The sequence below is a fragment of the Trichechus manatus genome, unplaced genomic scaffold, assembly GCF_000243295.1.
Source record: "Trichechus manatus latirostris isolate Lorelei unplaced genomic scaffold, TriManLat1.0 scaffold00006, whole genome shotgun sequence".
In the NCBI taxonomy this organism is placed as follows: domain Eukaryota; kingdom Metazoa; phylum Chordata; class Mammalia; order Sirenia; family Trichechidae; genus Trichechus; species Trichechus manatus.
Window position 1 is genome coordinate 24,098,502 of NW_004443942.1, and position 24,124 is coordinate 24,122,625.

At 37.5% G+C, this 24,124-nt stretch overlaps 1 protein-coding gene across 1 annotated transcript in view; it reads right to left on the reverse strand.

The window, feature by feature from the left end:
- CCDC73 (coiled-coil domain containing 73) overlaps positions 1-24,124 on the reverse strand; it is a 100,438-nt gene that overhangs the window by 40,046 nt on the left and 36,268 nt on the right. Inside the window, exons 6-8 of the mRNA XM_004369763.2 lie at positions 18,167-18,205; positions 1,377-1,512; positions 1,049-1,128 (exon numbers count right to left, since the gene is read on the reverse strand). Of these exons, the coding sequence (XP_004369820.1) occupies positions 1,049-1,128; positions 1,377-1,512; positions 18,167-18,205 (255 nt within the window). The remainder of the gene's footprint in view (positions 1-1,048; positions 1,129-1,376; positions 1,513-18,166; positions 18,206-24,124) is intronic.

Below are 24,124 nucleotides of genomic sequence, written 5' to 3' on the forward strand. Positions count from 1 at the left end.
ATCCAGGGACTCAACAATGTTATTAAAGAACAGGTTTCTATCTCACCAGTCTGGCTTCTACACTGTCAGGTTCCTCCTTTTTGGCTTCTCTCATGGTTGCAGGATGGTCGCCAGTTACAGCGGGGATTACATGCTTTCAGGTTTATAACCACTAGCTAAGGTCATTTGTCTGCTCCTGAACCAATGACTGTGGCCAGAGGAATGGAATATGCTTATGGCCTTTTGCCAATTTATGGCTCAGCTCTGAAGCTGGGGGAATCAAAACAAAAATCTGTAAAAGTTTAGGAAGGGGATAAGGGGATACTGATGCTCAATAAGCTACCAATAAATGTCAAATGCACCTATTCACTCATGATGTCTCAGGCATACCAGACTTCTTCTAGTTTCTCAAATATATTAAACTCTTTCTTGCCTCAAAGCTTTTGCACGTTGTTCCCCTTGCCTGTGACATTATTCTTGTCCCTCCCACACCCCTTTGCCTATCTCCTATTCATGTGTCCAAAGACGCCTTCTCTGACCCCCAGTGTAAATAAGTTCACTTGTTATAATGTCATTTTAGTTTTTCTTCATATCACTTACAACGGTTTTAAATTATTTGATTTGTATGATTATTTGTTTTATGTCTAACTCCTCCATAAGACTATAAACGTCATAAAAGCAGGAACATGTTCTATTTTCTTCATAGCTGTATCCTTAGTGCTATAGAGTACCTGGCACATCAAGGTCACTTAATAAATACTGAATAATGAATGAATAAATGGTGCTAACGAGGTTGACATACAGTGAATGCCTATTGGCTATTTGTGTCACCATAAAAAATGCATGCTACTGGTTACAAATCAAAGAAAATATTTTGAACAGATTGAAACAAATTTATTCATTAAATTTATGGGAATCATAACAAAGCTTATGAGGCTATGTTAAAAATATTTTAGGTATCTTCCTACCAAAAAAAATCTACCCAACTATTTTCTAGTAATAGTCCATAAGACCAAATTATTTTAGACTATAATTTTTACATAATGCTATAAAACTTTATCAATCATACCTTCTTTAAACTGCATATTTCAGATTCTTGTTTTTTATTTAAAGCTGACAATCTTTTGTTTAACTGTATTGCTTCCTGTACTGCAATACAAAAGACATTTAGGAAAACATTATATGCAATATACATCTTAAAGAAAGTATTACCAACACAAATGAGGGAAATAGCCCCGATGTAATATACATAATTATTACTGAGAATTTAAATAATATTCATTAAATCACCATTTACCATTATCATACAGCATCAGTAAAGTCAACTTAATCGTTATAAACTAGTCCATTTATACATTCCCTATAGAACATGGAAGTTTAAAAAAGGTAGCACCTACCATTTTGTTCTAACTTTTCGTGATTCTCTTTTACCAATCCAAATTGACCTGTTATGGTGGCATAGTATTTCTCAATTTCATTCAGTTGCTTATGATGGTCTTCTTTAGCCAGAAAATGTAACTGAACCTTTTGCTCCTATTTTGAAGAGTAATTTTAAATACTATATAAACATACTGTGGTAAACAACTGTTATTAATATATCATATATGGATGTCATGAAAAAGTTCTGAGTACACCATAGGAAGGAAATGTTAAAGATATTTCTAGATCTAAGTAAAACTAAAGCAAATATTTTTTCCTGTAACAAAAGAGTTGTCATATTTCCCTTGATTACAATTTCTTTTTCAAAATCAACTGGCTTTTATTTATAGAAAAGCTAATCAGTCCAACACTAAACTCAATGAAAGGAAAACTAATTTAGGTTAAATTAATTATAAATTGGTAATTTAGGAAAGAAATTCTTTCTCCTTCTCTAAACCATCTAAATAATCAGGACCTATCTAGGTAATTGATTCTTTGTCCTTTCATTTTGCTGGCATAATTCTGATGTGCATTATCAAAACTCAGGTAATTTTTCTTAGATTAATTTTAATGAATCTAGCACCTTTTCACTGCATTAAAAAATTCAGTGATGAGGACAATTTATCAGTGACAGTGAGACAATACAGTAGAGTAGAAAGTCTACTGAAACCAGGAGATATAATTGGTAAAAATGGGTTCCTATGCATAATCTAATATGGGCCTCTGCTGCTTTCAACTAAAGGAGCTTGTTTTATCTACCATATTTAGGAATATGGCTTCATTAATAACCAAATATATTGTTTTTGATAAATAAAAACTTCAGTAAATAAACACTGAAACCTAAAATCTAAAGCAAAATATAAAATAAATTTTAAAATGAAATATTATGCTAATAGAGTCACTAACTTTTTAATGGTTTTTATCTTGACTTGGCATTAGCAGAATCATTGATTGGTTTCACAACTTTCTTTTTTTTTCACCTGCTTTGGCACCTATGATGAGTAGTGCTAATACCAAGAACAGGACAGTGTAGGCCCATCAAGTGGCACTTAGTAATTGTTTTCTGAATGTATTATTGCTGTCCCTTGCAGTTCAAACAGTGGATATTTATTAAATTTTGCATGGCCAGTATCCATTTCTCTTACCTAACAGTATCATTATTTATTTTATTGAAATACTTCTTCCTCATCACAATCCAGTAGGACTAAAATTCAGGGGTCCTACTCTTACCTAGGAGCCCTGGTGGTGCAGTGGTTAAGAGCGCAACTGCTAACCAAAAGGCTGGCAGTTTGCAATCATCAGCTGCTCCTTGGAAACCCTATGCGGCAGTTCTATTCTGTCCTATAGGGTAGCTATGAGTTGGAATCAACTTGACAGTAATGGGTTTGGTTAGGCGTGGTTACTCTTATCTAGGAGCCCTGGTGGTAGTTAAGTGGCAGTTAAGTGCTCAGCTGCTAACCAAAAGGTCAGGAGTTCAAACCCACCAGCTGCTCTGAGGGAAAAAGATGTGGCAATCTGCTTCCATAAAGATTACAGCCTTGGAAACCCTATAAGGTAGTTTTATTCCGTCCTATAGGGTCACTATGAGTCGAAATCAACTCAGTGGCAAGGGTTTTTTTCACTTTTACCTAGTCAAAGGAAAAGGTAGGCATATTACCCAAAACAGGCCAACTGATTTTTACCTTCTTGGAATCTGAATCCTAAGCAAAAAAAACATAGAACTAAAGAAGTTCAGCAGTGAATCTATCCAGACTGATATGAGAGCTCTGTTACGGGTGGGTTCCTAAGTCCTACTTCGCAAACTCTGGAATTAGCCTGGTCCCTGTTTGTTCCCAAACAAAACCAGATCAGAAACTTGAGTTTCTGATAAAGCCTGAAACAGTCACAGAATCTGTAGGTGATGTGTGCAAGTTTGAGCTAATTGAGGAAACTGCTGTGGTTTTTGGTTTTGCCAGCCAAAGCCCTCGAGTGCAACTGTATGGTCTGAATATAATCATTTTTTTGTATACAAGGTATAATGGGATAAGCTTCACAATGTAATTGTACTGAAAATTATGTTTACTGTGAACAACCAAAGAGCTGCAGTGCAACTGATTGTCCTGGGGTGGATCGATGGTTTCTCCTGTCATCTTTGAGCTCTGGCCTATGAGAAAACAGACTTGCTGTCATTGGCCCACACGAGAGCCCTTCTCAACTCACTTGAGGATTCGAGCTTGGAATCTTTTATTCAGTGCCAAAATTTGCCTCCAGAACTCTGTCTTTCTCAGAAAACAAGCTATGATAGCTGGGTCAGTAATTATGGGCCCAATGGGAAGTCGGCCAGCCCCAAGAACTACTGCTGGAATGGGGCAGGGGAGGAGTGTGTGCTGGTTTATCTGGACCTAAACAAGAAAAGGTTTGTGAGGGCCTGCCTTATCCTGGTGACACCTTGAGTACATAGTTGGCATATACCCCATATTCTAGAGAAATCTGCCAATGTATCACCATCTCCAGAAACCACAAATTGAACTGAACTGAGTTCACAATAATCAGATCCTAAAATACCAATTTTCAGAAAGAGGGAGAAACTGTCTACTCCAGGAAGTAAAGCTCTAACAGCTGTACTCTGGGTCACTGTCATTGTAGAGGAGCCCTGGTGGCGCAGTTTCTAAGCATTTGGCTGCTAACCAAAATGCTGGCAGTTTAAATCTACCAGCAGCTCCTTGGAAACCCTATGGGGCAGTTCTGCTCTGTCCTATAGGGTCGCTATGAGTTGAAATCAACTCGACAGCAAGTTTTTTTGTTTGTTTGTTTAAGAGTACCCCTCTATCAGAAGCCCCTTGCCATCTGCAGCCTTGTGACTCCCACTGCCCCTGGCATTTATGCTTCAGCATAGAGGTTCTTAGTCCTCTACAAGCATCAGAATCACCTGGACAGCGCAGATTGCTGGGCCTCACACCCAGAGTGTCTGCTTCTGTCTGACCATGTACTCTCTCCTCCAGGCAGAGAATAATCAGACCCATCCTTCTGCTAGTAGCACCCTTTATCCATGCCTCACCTTTCTGGCTTCGACTCATCCCTCAGCACACAGGACAAGCATGATATCCTCCAGGGCACCCTTCCTGCCCCACCCTGGAGAGAGTTTGGTCTCCCTCCTCTGGATTCTCACAGCCCACAGCATTTACCTCCTTCCCAAAGATTATGGGGTTATTGTCCTTGAAAGCGAAGGAGACCTGGTAGAGCAGTGGTTAAGCGCTTGGCTGCTAAACAAAAGACTGGAAGTTTGAACCTACCAGCCACTCTGTGGGAGAAAGATGTAGCAGTCTGCTTCCGTAAAGACTGTTGCTGTTGTTAGGTGCCATCAAGTCAGTTCCGACTCACAGCGACCCTATGTACCATAGAACAAAACACTGCCTGGTCCTGTGCCATCCTCACAATCGTTGTTATGCTTGAGCCCATTGTTGCAGCCACTGTGCCAATCCATCTTGTTGAGAGTCTTCCTCTTTTTCGCTGACCCTCTACTTTACCATGATGTCCTTCTCCAGGCACTGATCCCTCCTAACAACGTGTCCGAAGCATGTAAGACGTAGTCTCGCCATCCTTGCTTCTAAGGAGTTCTCTGGTCGTACTTCTTCCAAGACAGATTTGTTCGTTCTTTTGGCAGTCCATGGTATGTTCAATATTCTTCACCAAGGCAACAATTCAAAGGTGTTAATTCTTCCTCGGTCTTCCTTATTCATCATCCAGCTTTCGCGTGCATATGAGGCGAGTGAAAATGCCATGGCTTGGGTCAGGTGCACCTTAGTCCTCAAAGTGACATCTTTGCTTTTTAACACTTTAAAGGAGTTTTTTGCAGCAGATTTGCCCGATGCAATGCGTCTTTTGCTTTCCTGACTGCTGCTTCCATGGGTGTTGATTGCAGATCCAAGCAAAATGAAATCCTTGACAACTTTGATCTTTTCTCCATGTATCATGAAGTTGCTTACTGGTCCACTTGCGAAGATTTTTGTTTTCCTTCTGTTGAGGTGTAATCCATACTGAAAGCTGTGGTCTTTGATGTTCATCAGTAAATGCTTCAAGTCCTCTTCACTTTCAGCAAGAAAGGTTGTGTCATTTGCATAATGCAGGTTGTTAATGAGTCTTCCTCCAATCCTGAGGCCCCGTTCTTCTTCATATAGTCCAGTTTCTCAGGTTATTTGCTCAGCATACAGATTGACTAGGTATGGTGAAAGGACACAATCCTGACACACACCTTTCCTGACTTTAAATCACGCAGTATCCCCTTGTTCAAACTGCCTCTTGATCTATGTACAGGTTCCTCATGAGCACAATTAAGTGTTCTGGAATTCTCATTCTTCACAATGTTATCCATAATTTGTTATGATCCACACAGTCGAATGCCTGTGCATAGTCAATAAAACACAGGTAAACATTTTTCTGGTATTCTCTGCTTTCAGCCAGGACCCATCTGACATCAGCAATGATATCCCTAGTTCCATGTCCTCTTCTAAATCCGGCTTGAATTTCTGGCAGTTCCCTGTCGATATACTGCTGCAGCCATTTTTGAATGATCTTCAGTAAAATTTTACTTGCATGTGATATTAATGATATTGTTCAATAATTTCACATTCTGTTGGATCACCTGATCTTGGGAATAGGCATAAATACTGATATCTTCCAGTTGGTTGGCCGGGCAGCTTTCTTCCAAATTTCTTGGCATAGACGAGTGAGCACTTCCAGAGCTGCATCTGTTTGTTGAAACATCTCCATGGATATTCCATCAATTCCTGGGGCCTTGTTTCTCACCAAAGTCTTCAGTGCAGCTTGGACTTCTTCCTTCAGTACCATCGGTTCCTGATCATATGCTACCTCTTGAAATGGTTGAACATCGACCAATTCTTTTTGGTATAATGACTCTGTGTATTTCTTCCATCTTCTTTTGATGCTTCCTGCATCGTTTACTATTGCAACCTGAGGCTTGAATTTTTTTTTCAGTTCTTTCAGTTTGAGAAATGCTGCGTGTGTTCTTCCCTTTTGGTTTTCTATCTCCAGCTCTTTGCACATGTCATTATAATACTTTACTTTGTCTTCTCAAGCCGCCCTTTGAAATCTTCTGTTCAGTTCTTTTACTTCATCATTTCTTCCTTTTGCTTCAGCGACCTGACATTTAAGAGCAAGTTTCAGAGTCTCTTCTGACATCCATTTTGGTCTTTTCTTTCTTTGCTGTCTTTTTAATGACCTCTTGCTTTCCTCATGTATGATGTCCTTGATGTCCTTCCACAACTTGTCTGGTCTTCGGTCATTAGTGTTCAACGCATCAAATCTGAGGTGGGGCCAAGATGGCGGAATAGTCAGGTGCTTCCGGTGGACCCTCTTACAACAAAGACCCAAGAAAACAAGTGAGTCGATTATATATGACAATCTGGGAGCCCTGAACATCAAAGGCAAAGTTGAGAAACCGGACTGAGTGGCAGTGGGAGGGAGAGATGGTTCGGAAGCAGCGAGGAGTTGCCAGACCTGACCCAGCAAGAGTCTGAGCCCATCAGGCCTGATAAACTCATGGGTGAGTGGTGAGGCAGGCAAGCAGCAGTGCTCGGGAGGCGTATTGCACACCAGGAGAGACGCAGCGGTAGAGAGTCTACTTGGCCACCCAGAACCAGGGAGAAGCAGCCCTCGATCGGCAAAAGATAAGTACTTGCATCCGGCCTACCATGCAGATCAAAAACATCCCCCTTAGGGAAAAACCTCTCTCCCATTTACCTCCCCGCTCCCTGCTCTGCACTGGGTCCCAGACCGGCTTCAGCAACTGCCAAGTCTCCTGGGCCAGAAGTAGGATCCGTCACACACCCAGAGCCATTCTCCCTGCCTTGGAGAGTGAACAAATTAAAGAATGGGAAAAAAATAAACTGCTGGCTTCCCTAAGCCAGGAACTCAGGGTAGGCACAACTCCTTTGCCTAGGCACAGGCATAAGGGATCCACAGACTTTGAGTGCCTTTCCCCCTGCATAGACTTGTGTGGGCCCATTTCAACAGCGTAGGCCGTCATTACTGCAGTACAACAGGGGTATACACCTGAAGTCTAACTTCAACTGTTTCAGCTGTGAAGTGCAGGTTTGTGACATACGACACTGCTCTGCCCATTAAGCAGGGTCTTCACCTACCCACATCAGGGGCTTGAGGACTGATGGCTCCACCCACGCCACCTAGCCACCTGCGATAGAGGCCCAAGAATAATAGGTGTCCCCCCCCCCCGCCCAAGTCCTTACGGCCCACAGCACCGGGTACACATAGTCCGGCTGCAAAACCCACCCACCTATGCGCTCTAGGAACAGGGACACGCCTTCCTCCTGGACACTCGGGGGTGGCCATCAGCCCCCTTCCTTGCTCAGAGTGTGTTCCCCTGCTGCAGCCAGATGCCTGTGCCTACAACAATCACCCATGCCTGTCTAGGACTGTGGGTGAGAGCCTGCACCACACACTTGGTGGCTATCTACCTGGGCACCTGAGCTGAATCCATACAGGGGTGGGCGGACTCCTGAGCTCACACACCTAATAACAGATCTAGCCACCTGTTGACAGGACATTAGATCTTCAAAGGTGCATGTAACCAAACTAGCTCACACGAGCAGCCTATTTGGGCATATCAAAACAAAACAAGAATCTAGGACACACAAGCAAAGGTAAAATAAATAAATATGATAACTTATTGATGGCTTGGAGACGACAGTCAATATAAAATCTCATAAAAAGGCAGTCCATGATGGCTTCAGCAAGCTCCCAAAATAAAGAATCTAGAAATTTTCCAGAGGAGGAAAATTTCTTGGAATCACCAGAGGCAGAATACAAAAGATTAATATACAGAACTTTTCAAGATATTAGGGAGGAAATTAAGCAAAACGCAGCATGCGCAATAGAGGAAATTAAAAAGATTAGAGAGGAGCATAATGACAAATTTAACAGGCTGCAAGAATCCATAGAGAGACAATAATCAGAAATCGAGAAGATTAACAATAAAATTTCAGAATTAGACAACTCAATAGAAAGTCATAGGAGCAGAATTGAGGCAATGGAAGTCAGAATTAGTGAGACTGAAGATAAAGCACTTGACACCAACTTATTTGAGGAAAAATCAGATAAAAGGATGAAAAAAACTAAAGACACTATAAGAAATATGTGAGATTCTATCAAGGGGAATAACCTACAAGTGATTGGAGTACCAGAACAGGGGAGGATAACAGAAAATACAGAGATAATTGTTGAAGATTTGTTGGCAAAAAACTTCCCTGATATTGTGAAAGATGACAAGATATCTATCCAAGATGCTCATCGAACCCCACATAAGGTAAATCCCAAAAGAAAGTCACCAAGACAAACTATAATCAAACTTGCCAAAACCAAAGACAGAGAGAGAATTTTAAGAGCAGCTAGGGATAAATGAAAAGTCATCTACAAAGGAGAGTCAATAAGAATAAGCTCAGACTACTCAGCAGAAACCATGTGGCAAGAAGGCAATAAGATGACATATATAAAGCCTTAAAGGAAAAAAATTGCCAGCCAAGAATTATATATCCAGCAGAACTGTCTCTCAAATATGATGGTGAAATTAGGGAATTTTCAGATAAACAGAAGTTTAGGGAATTTGCAAAAACCAAACCAAAATTGCAAGGAATACTAAAGGGAGTCTTCCGGTTAGAAAATCAATAACATCAGATAACAACCCAAGATTAGAACACAGGATAGAGCAACCAGATATCAACCCAGATAGGGAAGTCACAAAAACAAACCAGAGCTAAAACACTAAAAACAGGGAAACAGATGTCAATATGTAAAAGATGACAACATTAAAATAAAAAGAGGGACTTAAAAATGTAGACATATTTAAGGTAAAAAAAAAAAAGAATTATCTATGTGAGATCAAATTGACAACAGAAACTCAAAAGGTTTGATGGGAAGCCTAGGGGAAAGTAAGTTGAAGATAATGGTGATGGAATAATTTAGAAAAGGATAGTGACAACAGCAGCACAACTAGAAGAATGTAATTGAGGTCACTGAATTGTACATGTAGAAACTTTCAAAATGGTGTAACTTTGGCTATGTATATTTTTGCCAAAAAAAAAAAGGTCCTCAAGGTCGAGAAGGGGGAGTGTTGACATGTCGTGGGGTTGTTAACCAATGTCATAAAACAATATGTGTACTGACTGCTTAATGAGAAACTACTTTTTCTGTAAACCTTCATCTAAAGTAAAATAAAAAAAAATTTTTTTTAAATGTAGACATAGATTTTTCATGTGGAGAGGAAGTCAAGGCAATATAAAGAAATAAAAGACTGGTATAAACTTAGAAAAATAGGGGTAAATATTAAGGTAACCACAAAGGAAACTAACAATCCTACAAGTCAAAATAAAACACTAAAAAAATATAAAGACTCAGCAAATACAAAATCAACAACAATGAAAAAGACAATGCATCAAATCTATTCTTGAAATGGTCTCTAAATTCAGGTGGGATATACTCAAGGTCGTACTTCAGCTCTCATGGACTTGTTCTAATTTTCTTCAGTTTCAATTTGAATTTGCATATGAGCGACTGGCGGTCTATTCCGCAGTTGGCCCCTGGTCTCGTTCTGACTGATGATATTGAGCTTTTCCATCGTCTCTTTCCACAGACGTAGTTGATTTGATTCCTGTGTATTCCATCCAGTGAGGTCCATGTGTATAGTTGCCATTTATGTTGTTGAAAAAAGGTATTTGCAATGAAAAAGTCATTGGTCTTGCAAAATTCTATCACGCGATCTCCGGCATCATTTCTATCACCAAGGCCATATTTTCCAACTACCAATCGTTCTTCTCTGTTTCCAACTTTTGCATTCCAATCACCAGTAATTATCAATGCATCCTGATTGCATGTTCAATCAATTTCAGACTGCAGAAGCTGGTAAAAATCTTCCATTTCTTCATCTTTGGCCTTTGTGGTTGGTGTTAAGTTTGAATAATAGTCGTATTAACCGGTCGTCCTTGTAGGCGTATGGATATTATCCTATCACTGACAGCGTTGTGCTTCAGGATAGATCTTGAAATGTTCTTTTTGACAATGATTCCAACACCATTCCTCTTCAACTTGTCATTCCTGGCATAGTAGAGCGTATGACTGTCCAATTCAAAATGGCCAATACTAGTCCATTTCAGCTCACTCATGCCTAGGATATCAATGTTTATGCATTCCATTTCATTTTTGACGATTTCCAATTTTCCTAATTCATACTTCGTACATTGCAAGTTCTGTTACTTATGGATGTTAGCAGCTGTTTCTTCTCATTTTGAGTAGTGCCACGTCAGCAAATGAAGGGCCTGAAAGCTTGACTCCATCCACGTCATTAAGGTCAACTCTACTTTGAGGAGGCAGCTCTTCCCCAGTCATCTTTTGAGTGCCTTCCAACCTGGGCGGCTCATCTTCTGGCACTATATCAGACAATGTTTTGCTGCTATTCAAAAGTTTTCACTGGCTAATTCTTTTCAGAAAGAGACTGCTGGGTCCTTTTTCCTAGTCTGTCTTAGTCAGAAAGCTCAGCTGAAACCTGTTGTGGGTGACCCTGCTGATATCCGAATGCCAGTGGCATAGCTTCCAGCATCACAGCAACATGTAAGCCCCCACAGTACAACAAACTGACAGACACGTGGGGGTCTGTAAAGATTACAGCCTTGGAAACCTATAGGGCAGTACTCTGTCCTACAGGGTCACTATAAGTCGGAATCGACTTGATGGCAATGGGTTTTGTTTTTTTTTTTTTCTGTTTGTTCCCAAACCCATCCTCACTCTCTGGCTGATTGTGAGTGCTCCCACTAAATTTCCTTTTCCATAAGTTAAACAGAGTCAGTTCATATGCTTATAACTAAAGACAGTACAGCATAGAGGTCAAAAGCTGGTCTGCCTATGTTTAAATCCTGCCTCTGTGACTTAGCTGTGTGACCTTGGGCAAGTTATCTATCCTGTCTTTAGAATGTAGATTATAATAGCATCTTCATCACAGGGCTGTTATAAAGATAAAATAAATTACAGGCATACCTCATTTTATTGTACTTCGTTTTATTGTGCTTCACAGATACTGAATTTTTTACAAATTGAAGGTTTGTGGCAACCCTGTGTCAAGAAAGTCCATTGGCGCCATTTTTCCAACAGCACGTGCTCACTTCGTGTCTCTATATCACATTTTGGTAATTTTTGCAGTATTTCAAACATATTCATTATTACTGTATTTGTTATGGTAGCCTATGATCAGTGATCTTTGATGTTACTGTTGTGTTTTGGGGCACCACAAACCACACCCATAAAAGATGGCGAACTTAATTGATAAATGTGTCTTATGAATTCTCCACCTACTAGCAGCTCCTTCCTCTCCTCGGCCTCCCTATTTTTTGAGACACAAGAATATTAAAATTATGCCAATTAATAACCCTACAATGGCCTCTAAGTGTTTAAGTGAAAGGAAGAGTTGCGGGTCTCTCACTTTAAATCTAACGCTAGAAACGATTAAGCTTAGTGAGGAAGGCACTGAGGAGCTGAGACAGGCCAAAAGCTAGGCCTCTTGTGCCAGTTACCCAAGTTGTGAATGCAAAGGAAAAGTTCTTGAAGGGAATTAAAAATGCTACTCCAGTGAACACATGAATGATAAGCGAAACAGCCATACTGCCGATATGGAGAAAATTTTAGTGGTCTGGATAGAAGATCAAACCAGCCCCAATATTCGCTTAAGCCAAAGCTTAATCCAGAGCAAGGTCCTAACTCTCTTCAATTCTATGAAGCCTAAGAGAGGTGAGGAAGCTGCAGAAGAAAGATTTAAAACTGGCAGAGGTTGGTTCATTAGGTTTAAGGAAAGAAGCTGTCTCCATAACATAAAAGTACAAGGTGAAGCAGCAAGTGTTGATGTAGAAGCTGCAGCAAGTTATCCAGAAGCTCTACCCAAGATTTTCAGTGTAGGCGAAACAGCCTTATATTGGAAGAAGCTGTCTTCTAGGACTTTCATAGCTAGAGAGGAGAAATCAATGTCTGGCTTCAAAACTTCAAAAGACAGTCTGAACTTTCTTGTTAAGAGCTAATGCAGCTGAAGACTTTAAGTTGAAGCCAGTGCTCATCCATCATTCCTAAAATCCTAGGGCCCTTAAGAATTATGCTAAAACTACTCTGCTTGTGCCCTATAAATGGAACAACAAAACCTAGATGACAGCACATCTGTTTACATCATGGTTTACTGAATATTTTAAGACCACTGTTGAGATCTACTGCTCAGAAAAAGATTCCTTTCAAAATATTACTGCTCATTGACATTGCACCTGGTCACCCAAGAGCTCTGATGGAGACGTACAAGGAGATTAATGTTGTTTTCACACCTGCTAACACAACATCCATTCTGCAGCCCACAGATCAAGGATTAATTTTGACTTTCAAGCCTTATTAAGAAATATATTTCGTAAGGCTATAGTTGCCATAGACAGTGATTCCTCTGATGGATCTGGGCAAAGTAAATTGAAACCCTTATGGAAAGGATTCATCATTCTAGATGCCATTAAGAATATTTGTGATTCATGGGAGGAGATCAAAATATCAACATTAACAGGAGTTTGGAAGAAGCTGATTCCAACCCTCACGGATGACTTTGAGGGGTTCAAGACTTCAGTGGAGGAATATAATGGTTAAGGTTGTATGTCAGCTTAGCTGGGCCATGATTCTCAGTGGTTTGGCAGTTTTGTAGTTTGGCAGCTATGTAATGATATAATCACCTCCAAAATGAGATCTGATAGAATCACCTCCATGATGAAATCTGCTATGAGCAGCCAATTAGTTGAAAGGGAGTTTCCTTGGGGGGTGTGACCTGCATCCAATATACGTGGACTTTCTGGCAAAGCTCACAGGCTTTTGCTTGCTCTGGAGCCTGCATCTGACCTCCGGTTCTTGGGACTAGAGTTAGCAGCTTACCTGGCATTCTTGGGATTCATCAGCCTCCACAGCCTGTGAGCCAGTGGCCTGCCATCTTACCTGCTGATCTTGGGATTAGTAGGCCCCCGTATCCTGTGAGCCAGAGGCTTGCTGTCTGACCAGCTGATCTTGGGTTCGTTAGCCCCTGCAGGTACGTGAGTCAGGAGAAGCCTCCAACCTGATCCAAGGACTTCAGACTTTCCAGCCTCTACAACTGTGTGAGCCATTTCCTTGATATAAATCTCTCCCTCCCCGCCTCTTTCTCTATATACATACACTTCACTGGTTTTGCTTCTCTAGAGAACCCAGCCTAAGACAAAGAAGTAACTGCAGATGTGGTGGAAATAGCAAGAGAGCTAGGATTAGAAGTGAAGTCTGAAGATATGACTGAATTTTTGCAATCTCTTGATAAAACTTTAATGGATGAGGAGTTGCTTCTTATGGATGAGCAAAGAAAGTGGTTTCTTGAGATGGAATCTACTCCTGGTGAAGATGCTGTGAACACTGTTGAAGTGACCACAAAGGATTTAAAATATTACATAAACTTATTTGATAAGACAACAGCAGGGTTTGAGAGGATTGACTCCAATTTTGAAAGAAGTTCTACTATGGGCAAAATGCTATCAAACAGCATCACATGCTATAGAGAACTCTTTCGTGAAAGGAAGAGTCAATCAATGCAGCAAAGTTCATTGTTGTCTTATTTTAAGAAATTGCCACAGTTACCCCAGCCTTCAGCAACTACCACCGTAATCAGTCAGCAACCATCAACATCGAGGCAAGACCCTCTACCAGGAAAAAGATTACGACTTGCTGTAGGCTCAGATGATAGCATTTTTTTAGCAATAAAGTATTTTTTAATTAAGGTATGTACATTTTTTTAGGCATAATGCTATTGCACATTTAATAGACTACAGTATAGTGTAAACGTAACTTTTATATGCACTAGGAAACCAAAAAATTGGTGTGACTCGCTTCATTGCAATATTCACTTTATTGTGGTAGTCTGGAACTGAACCCACAATATCTCCCAGCCCTGTCATTAGTATAATAATTAATATAAAGCACTAAGAACAATGCTTGTCACATAATAAGCACAATATAATGATTTGTTATTATTATTCCCTGATAAAAGTTCCTGCAGTTTTGATTCATTTTAATTTGAAATAAGAACAGTCTTCTTTAATATTAATAAACAACACACTTTATAATTTAAGTTGTACTTAATTATATTATCTTGATGAATGTGATAACAGTTTCAACTATTTCAAAATTACTTTTTAATGATTTTAAGCAAGCGGCAATATCACTGGTAATGATCATGATAGATCAGTTGAAAGTTTCTTATGAACTTTTGTGGGCTTTTCAAATTCACACTTTAGTCATGTGAATTCATTGTGTAGCAGTAATAAATGCAAACAAGTTGACAAGTGTATTTAGTCCCTAAGATCTTGTGCTTAGCCCAGTAACTACTATAATCAATAACTAAATGATGAACAATAATGAAGCATATTCCCTTCCTCTAAGATATAACTTAAGATCAGAAAACTATCATATTTGTAGAATATGTGTAGAAATCTAATATGATTTTACTGAAAATTGGTCTAAAAGCTAATTGAATTTTCTCAATTCAAGGAATTTTTCAAGTTTTCAATTCAAATCACTTTGCATGTAGCCTTTAGGGTAACATTGTCCATTAAATATTAATACATGATCCTACAAAAGCTTCCTTAGCCTTTTGGCTAAAAAGTGGTGAATAAAATAGGCTGTCTATACCAGGTTTGCCACTAATTGTGTGAGTTTCGGCAAATAGTTTAAACCTGGGGCAAAGCAATAACAAAAAGTAGACTAGTAATACCTGTCAGAGAGACTTTAGAACATTTTAAAGAATAATATAAATAAATTGATGGTGCTATTATTATTAAAACACTAATATTCTATACTATACCATAATATTAAATAAAGATTATCTTACAGATGACTAAAATAGTACATGCATATTGTTTTTGTTATTTTTACCTCTTTGAATTGAGTCAATTTTTTTTCTTTGGTACAATTTAAGCGTTGAATGTTACACACATTAAATGCAAAGAATCTATCCACAAGAAAAATTCCAGAAATAACTGCTTTCTGAATACATGTATACCTCTTTTAAAACAAACCTAATCTATGAAAATCAAGTATAGAGATAAGATAGTGAATGCATAATTATATATTTGAATGTATATATATGTAAACATATGTATCTATATATAAACCAAAAACCCGTTGCCATCGAGTCAATTCTGACTCATAGCAACCCTACAGGACACAGCAGAACTGCCCCATAGGGTTTCCAAAGAGCGGCCAATGGATTCAAACTGCCAGCCTTTTGGTTAGCAGCTGAGCTCTTAACCACTACACCACCAGGGCTCCATAAGGCATATACTACTTTAAAAATCTAAAGTTACATTGCTTATGTATGTGTATACATACATAATATTTAAAATCATGAAGATTATTTCCAGACAAGTCTTCAGTCTAAAAGTATTCTGCTCTGAAAAAAAGTGTGTGGTGGTTCCCAATCATATAAAAATCTTTAATATTGAAACTTCCTTTTATTTAGAAAGAAAAATAAATCTTGTAAGTCTTTTCTTTACAGGAAAATGATGTACAGGAGAAATAAAACACTGATCTGTCTTCGGACTACCTTAAAGTTGGTTTGATAAGTTTTTACTTCATTAAGCTCTATTAGTTACTCAGCTACACAACAAAATCACCTATAAACTCAATAACACAACAGTCACCTATATGGTAATCAGTGAACACAACAGGAAAGATTTTCATCAATGACCAAATCACAATGACAGTTAATTTGGTGTGTTAAAGTTTATTTTTAACTTATGTTTTGTTGCATTCTTTATTAAAAATGATGGGTTTTTTCTTTTTTTTTTCATGTGGAAAGAGGGTTTAGGTACTTTTAGGAACAGATGAATTTTCAGAGTCAGAAAGAATCGCGCTAATTTATCTAGGGACATATCACCACCTCTAGAAAAATAGCAGCTTACTGAAATTTATTATGAAGTCAGAAATTTATTACTAGTTAAGAGATCACCTATCGGAGGTTGTAACTTCTTTAAAGTTGCTTAACACTATTTTTTAAATTATTTCTTTTAGGACACTTAACTTTAGCTATTGCTCCCCAAAGTCCTGCCCTGACATTAGTGGCCACCTTGTTTCCTCTCTTGCCCATAGAATCAAATGATATAAAAGAATAATGTACAGCTTTGACTAAAAAAAGATAAACTGTGTTAAAGAATGCTGTACAGAACTCTGAATAAACAAAAGGTTATCTGAATTATATAAACAATATTTAGAAAATTAAAATTAGTTCTAATTTCTAATTATCTAAAAAATATAAATATTCTGCCAGAACAGGCATAAAACATTAGATGCACATATCAATATACAAAATTTTTAATGCAAATTTATTTAATACTTTGAACTGTCAGGAAAAAGTATTATAACTCAAATATCACTTTAGTAGGTTCTTAAGAGGCTATAATTCAAAGTAACCAAAAGCTCTGAAGTGATAAAAAAAACTAGCGTAAGTACATTGCATGTTTCAATCGTTTCTTTTTTTTTTTTTAGATTGCAAGTATCTGTTTGAAGAAATTTTAAAGTGGAATAAAATAAAACACATTTTATGTTGCCTTTGATCTTTAACTTGTAGCCTTATCTCCCAGGTCAAAGGGCACATTATTCAATTTCACTATATTTTGTGTAAAACCACTGTAGCATTGAAGATGACTTTCAGTACAAATGTCATGGTACTTAAAGCTAAACCGGAATCTAGTTTTTCAGCTTCTTAATTAAAATCACAGTTTATAATAGTCTGACAATATTATCTTTATTCTTTCCAGCTGAACAGCAACAGAATTTTTCACATCTTTTATTCAATCAAGCTTAGCAATCTTTCTATAGCTCTTTTATTTTCTAATACACCAAAACAATTGCAAGAAGCAAAGTACTTTATATTTTTGTATTTAATGTTATAAGGAGTGATCTCTTATTTCTTACTTCTCATATATATATATATATAAAAAATATTTAAACTTTACAGATAGTCTGCTCCAAAGAACAAAGACTGAAATAACATAAACCCACTCAAGAAGCCTTCTGAAGATTCAAGTGAACATGAAAGAATTTTGCTCAAACATATTTTGAAATATCTTTCTGAATCAATTAGGGCTAGAAGGGGAGAATCAAAATTAATATTCCATAAAATACTATGCTACTAAAATGCAAACATTAATTTTAATATACTACAGAAGAGGAAAGCACAACAAATATATATTTGTTGAATGATAAAGGATGAATATCATATACCAAGTGTAGTATTCAAATGTGATTTCATATTGACATTATTTCAATTTTTTCAGGCTACAGTAAAGAACTACATGTTTGCATAAACGCCTAGAAAAGATATCATTAAAACAAGAGGTGTTAGGGGTTTGTTGTTTGTTTGTTTTTGTTTCTAACATAAGGTCTCCATGAGTTGGAACTGACTCGGTGGCAACGGGTTTTTTTTTAAATCAATAATTTCGGAACTGCATAAAATTTCCTTTTTAAAATAATATATAAACCCTATGTAATCTGGAAAATTAGTAAAATTTATGAAATAATTCATTTAAGGTATATTTTAAATTATAAGGCAGGCCTTCAAATGTCCAATTTCAACTGTTTCTCCTTTTACTATGAATGTTAAATCTATATACACAAACATACTATGCACTTTATGTACTGATGCAGGGAAAAATGTATAATGTAATTTCCTTACCATTTCACTCAATTTCTTCTGTAAAGAATATTTAGAAACCTTGAAAAGCAAAAAGGAAAATCTCATTAAAATTATCTATTACAAATTCCTTCTGATACTAAAATTGCACATTATAAAATGTAACATTTATCTTCCATGCACCATTTTCTTCTAGTGATTTTTTTTCAGAATTTTATTTACAATAACTTTCTTCCTTATAACCAAAACAATACTTTCAGTTATTTAATCAACACATATTTATGGAACACCTACGCTAGACACTTTCCTAGGCTCTTGGGATACAACAGTGGTCAAAACAAAGTCCCTGTCCTTAAAAAGCTTTCTTTCTAGTAGAAGTGGGAGTAGACAAATTAAATATAAGTAAAAAGTATATTATGTTAGAGAGTGATAAATACCAAGGAGAAACATAAAGCAAGAGGGATAGGGAAAGCAGTCTAGGAGGAGCTGCAACTTTATTGTTTTAAAACAAATAAATCATCACACAACTCAGAGACAGGCTGTTAACACTTTGGTACTTCTAAATTTTTTTCTACGCATTTATACTTTAAAAGGGAGGCAGCAGGGAGGAAGAATGGTGGCATAGGGGTTAAGAGCTACAGCTGCTAAACAAAAGGTTGGCAGTTTGAATCCACCAGCTGCTCCTTGGAAACTGTATGGGGCAGTTCTACTCTGTCCTATAGGGTCACTATGAGTTGGAATCCACTCGATAGCAACAGGCTTTTTTATACTATTTTGTAGACTATTTTTACTTAGTATATAACATGTCTTTCTATGACAAATTAATCTACAATATAACTTTTTAATGACTACACAGTATTTCACTGTTTAACTTACCACAGTTTACCTAATTACTCTCATTTTGTAGATTAACTTAATTTTTAATTTTTCACTATTATGAACTATACTGAAACAAACATGCTTGTACCGAGACCTTGATGCATATCTATACTCATTCATTTTAGCAGGATAAATTTCAAGAAGGAGAATTCCTAAGATTTGTTCATTTTTATAGGTTTTCTTTAATTGTTTCATAGGCTTCCAGATTAGTTGACCAAGTTAACCTCCAACCAATGATGTATGAGTGCTCATTTTCTTACACCCTATTTATATTTGTTAAATTTTAAGTAAAAACATAATAGATGTTATTTCAAGTTTCCTAAAAAATAAAATTTCAGGCAGAAGGGGACAGGATAGCTGGTGATAGGGAACCCAAGGTTGAGTAAGAACAGTGTTGACATATGGTGGCGTTGTTAACCATTGTCATAGGACAACATGTGTACTAACTGTTTAATGTGAAACTATTTTGTTCTGCAAACCTTCATCTAAAGTGAGAATAGCAGCACAATGAACGTAATCAATGTCACTGAATTGTGCATGTAGAAATTTTTGAAACAGTGTATCTTTGGCTACGTATATTTTCACCAAAAAAAAAAAAAGGTCTAGAAGGGAGAGTGTTGACATGTCATGAGGTTGTTAACCCATGTCATAAAACAGTATGTGTACTGACTGTTTAATGAGAAGTTATTTGTTCTGTAAATCTTTACCTACAGTACAATTTAAAAAAATAATAAAAAAATAAAATTATAGCTTTACTGTCACAAATGAGCTGATAATTTTATTTCATTTTAGTGGAATGGGTTATGTGTGATTATTTCTTCAACAAATATTTACTGAGTGCTTACTATAAGTAAACCACTGGAGGAAAAAAAAATCCAGCCCAGTTTAAATTCTAGAAGAGACAGATAATAAGCAACATAACTTAAAATATATGGTACATTCAATATTGGTTAACTGCAAAGCAAATAATAAAACAGGGAAGGATAGTCAGGAAAGGCCTTTCTGAGATGGCGACTTTTGAGTAAAGACTTGATAGAAGTGAGGAATAATAATATTCAGCAAGTGCAAAGGCCCTAATGTGGGACAATGCCTGGTGTGTTCAAAAAATAGCAAGAAAGTCATATGGATGAAAGGAAGTGAGCAAGGAGAACAGCAGAAGATGAGTTCAGAAAGGGCTAAGGGCAAGGAAGGGGTTCAGATAATTGTAGGCCTTAAAATTCACGGTAAGGATTTAGGCTTTTATACTGAATGAGACGGAACACCACTGAAGAGTTTTGAGCACAAACGTGATATGGTCTTACTTTTTAAGGAATCACTTTGACTGTTATGTTAAGACTAAAGAGGAAAAGAGGTGAAAGCAGGAAACCCCTTAATAGCCTACATCAATAATCCAGATAAAAGAAGATGATGGCTTGGACTATGGTGTTAACAGAGGACATAGTGAGAAGTGATTAGATTATGGACATATTTTGAAGATAGAGCTAACAGAATTTGCAACTGGAAAAAGGGCTTTGTCATTACCTGAGATGGAAAAGACTAAAGAAGAAGCTAGTTTGCAGAAGGTGGGGATTTTAGGAATTTGGTTTTGAACATGTCGAGTTTGAGATGCTTTTTTAATATCCAAGTAGAGAAATCAAATAGTCAATCAGGTTGGATTAGGGCTGAAGGTATACATTTGGAAGTCACCAGCATGTAGCTTTCTTTAGGTCAGAGTATTTTTTAAGGCATACAGAACAAAAACAAAGTAAAAGGATAGAGGTCATCTAGAAAAATTAAGAGAAATAAATGGAAAGACAAAATTCAGAAGACAATCACTCCAATCCTGAACTTATTATCTACTACCATGAGTCAGAGATAAAACTAATACATCTAGAGCAAATTTATCAGATTATTTCAGGCTACCGTTCTTTAGCCATTACTACCTCTGCATTTATATTCTTTCTTGCCCAACCTATAAAACTACATGTGGCTGTATGGCTGCATTCCTACAACACATAAGATGAATTTGAAAGTAATATAATTAGATTGATGAGCAACTATGTCTTTTTCTAGATGCTACATTTAACTTTTTTTTTTTTATTCTAAAAAATCACATGAGAACTAGTGTTGTTTTTTTAATAATACCAGCTATAGGTATCTTTTAGGTACAGGAACAAAAATATATGGATGCTAATTTATGTATTAACTATAGAAGATAATTTCAAAGATAAACTACTAATGTTTTCGTATTATAGTTATCCGTCACTTTTTGGAAAATTTTAAGCAAGGCTGACTGTAAACACATTTCTATAGATCAAACTTTATTTTCTCATTAGTTTTCCATTAACTGGATTTATGTTACATGGGAATAAAGGAAGTCCTGGTTGCACAGTGGTTAAAGCGCTCAGCTGCCAACCAAAAGGTCAGCGTATCAAACCCACCAACTACTTCACAGGAGAAAGATGTGGCAGTCTGTTTCTCTAAAGATTTATAGCCTTGGAAACCCTATGGGGCAGTTCTCTGTCTTATAGGGTCGCTATGAGTCAGAATCGACTCGATGGCAGTGGGCTTGGTTTTGGTTTTGAGAATAAAATACCCCAAATATTATGTCAAAAACATTTAACCCTTTCCCCCCTTCTTGAACAATTCAGTCTTAAATCCACTGAGTAGGATAGAGCAAGTTAAGTGTCCGTGGAAGGGAGGGGTGCTGCAGCATTCTGGAATAGGGTGTCAGGCAGGAATGGGGAATGGAGGATGCCCCTACAGGAGGGGGAGCTACCTACTGTGGGAGTCAGAAGCTGAGTGGGATAAGGAGTGTGATCCTGCAAAAGGGCAAACCAGCTTGTGGTGTCGGAGCCCAAGCATCGTAAGGAGGGAATCCACATGAGGAAGAAGGTGGTAGCAGAAATGGTAGATTGGTTACATACAGGTGATTTATCAAATAAGTAAATATTTTAAACTAAACAAACCAAACCCACTGCAGTTTGCCCCCATAGGGTTTCCAAGGACCCCCCAAAGGGTTTCCAAGGAGCAGCTGGTAGATTCGAACTGCTGACCTTTTGGTTAGCAGCCAAGCTCTTAACCACTGTGCTACCAGGGCTCCTACAGTAAATATATTACGGATAATGAAAGTCAGATTTCTCACTGAAAGAGAAGAAAGGTATAAATACAAAAAGGAAATAAAGTAAAACGAATCTTGAATTGTCGAGTTGAAGGTAGTATGAATTCATGTTTTCCATATACACAGATTGATATAGAAAGAAACATAAATGTAAGCATGTGTATATATAAATATATACGTATATTCCCTAACTCTCCCCACTGAGAGGGTCTAGAAGCAGTGACACCGCAATAGTAATGACTGTACTAGCATCCAGATCTTGTCTTCTACAAACCATTTTCTACTAATAGGAACAAGGGCAACTTGGAGAAATGGTTGATTCCAGGTTCAGGTCATATAAAGTACAAAGTAATCCTGGCTTTTTTTTTTTTAACTTGAAAGCAAGGAAATTCTGAAAGATTGACGAAGGTGTGTCAAAAGGATTCAGAAACCAGCTTGAGTGGTCTCCCACTGGCCAGACCAAGGCCAATTTGAGCATCAAAATAATGATAGTCATGAATTTTAACCCACTGGATAAAATAAGAAACTGTGTGTCTATACTGATATAAATAAATGAATATATTAAGTTTGATGAGAAATGGGATATTTATACAGTTTCAATTACCTCCTCACAAAATATTTACTGATTACAAAGGGAAAAGAGTAACTTTATGGTGTAGAAACTCATCACAGATTACTTTAATCAAATGATGAAAGCAAACATCACCAATAATGAGACAAATTGAAATAACGAACTATCTTATTGGATTCAATAATAAGGAAACAGCATTACTTCTGTGATATTTCTGCCAAAGATGCATAAACTAAATCTAATCATAAGGAATCAACGTACAAACCCAAACTGACATTCTACAAAATAACTGGCCTGTAATTTTCAAGAGTATCTAAGTTATGAAAATCAAGGAGAGATTAAAAAGATATGACAACTAAACGTAATGTGGGATTCTCAGCTGGATCCTTTTGCTATAAAAGATCTTAGTAGGACAACTGGTGAAACTTGAATGGGGCCCAAGCATTAGACTGTAATTATGTATCAATATTAACTTCCTAATTCTGATGGTTATATTGTGGTTTTGTAGGAGAATACCCTTGTTGGTAGGAAATGCATACTATAGTATTTGGGATGATAGGGCATCAGGTTGGCAAATTACTCTCAAGTGGTTCAGGAAAAATAAGTTGTTTGCATTGTACTTCCAACATCCCAAGTTTATGATAGTTGCAAAAGAAAAAATTAAGCAATTCTAAAACCATTGTGAACTGAACTGACATAAAACACTTGAAAAATACAGCATTAACAAAAGAAGCTTAATACATAGCAGAGTTCAAAAGGAAGAAAGGGAAATTCCCATGTGCCAGGAACAAGACAGGAAACCAAAAGTCAGGGTTGTAAATAGTGAGCTGACGCCTCAGTAATTCAGGAACCACTAAACCCGGATATGTTGTTACTGTTGTTAGGTGCTGTCGAGTTGGTTCCAACTCATAGTGGCCCTATGTACAACACAATGAAATGCTGCCTGGCCCTGTGCCATCCTCAAAATCATTGCCATGTTTGAGCACACTGTTGCAGCCATTGCGTCAATCCATCTCATTGAGGGTCTTCTCTTTACCAAGCACGATGTCCTTCTCCAGGGACTAGTCCCTCCTGATAACATTTCCAAAGTATGTGAGATGAAGTCTCGCCATTCTTGCTTCTTAAAAAGGTTAGGATTTTAATGCCAATGTAAGAACAGAGCCAAAAGAGCTGGAACTAAGACTGTAGTATAAAGAAAGGCCCCTGGAAAAGCTCCTAACTCTGGAAAAGGAAGACTAGCAGAACTCTGGCTACCAGCTCAAAGAAGCAACAAAGAAGCTTGCCTTCACTTGGAACACTGGGTGAAAAAAAAAAAATTATCCCATGAAAAACTGAAAAACCTACATTTGTAGCACTAAAGGGTCCTAATATACACTTTCTCCATGGTGTGCACATCCTAAGATGATAAATTAACGTAACAACCAGTCCTGGATCAGTGAAATCTTTGAGG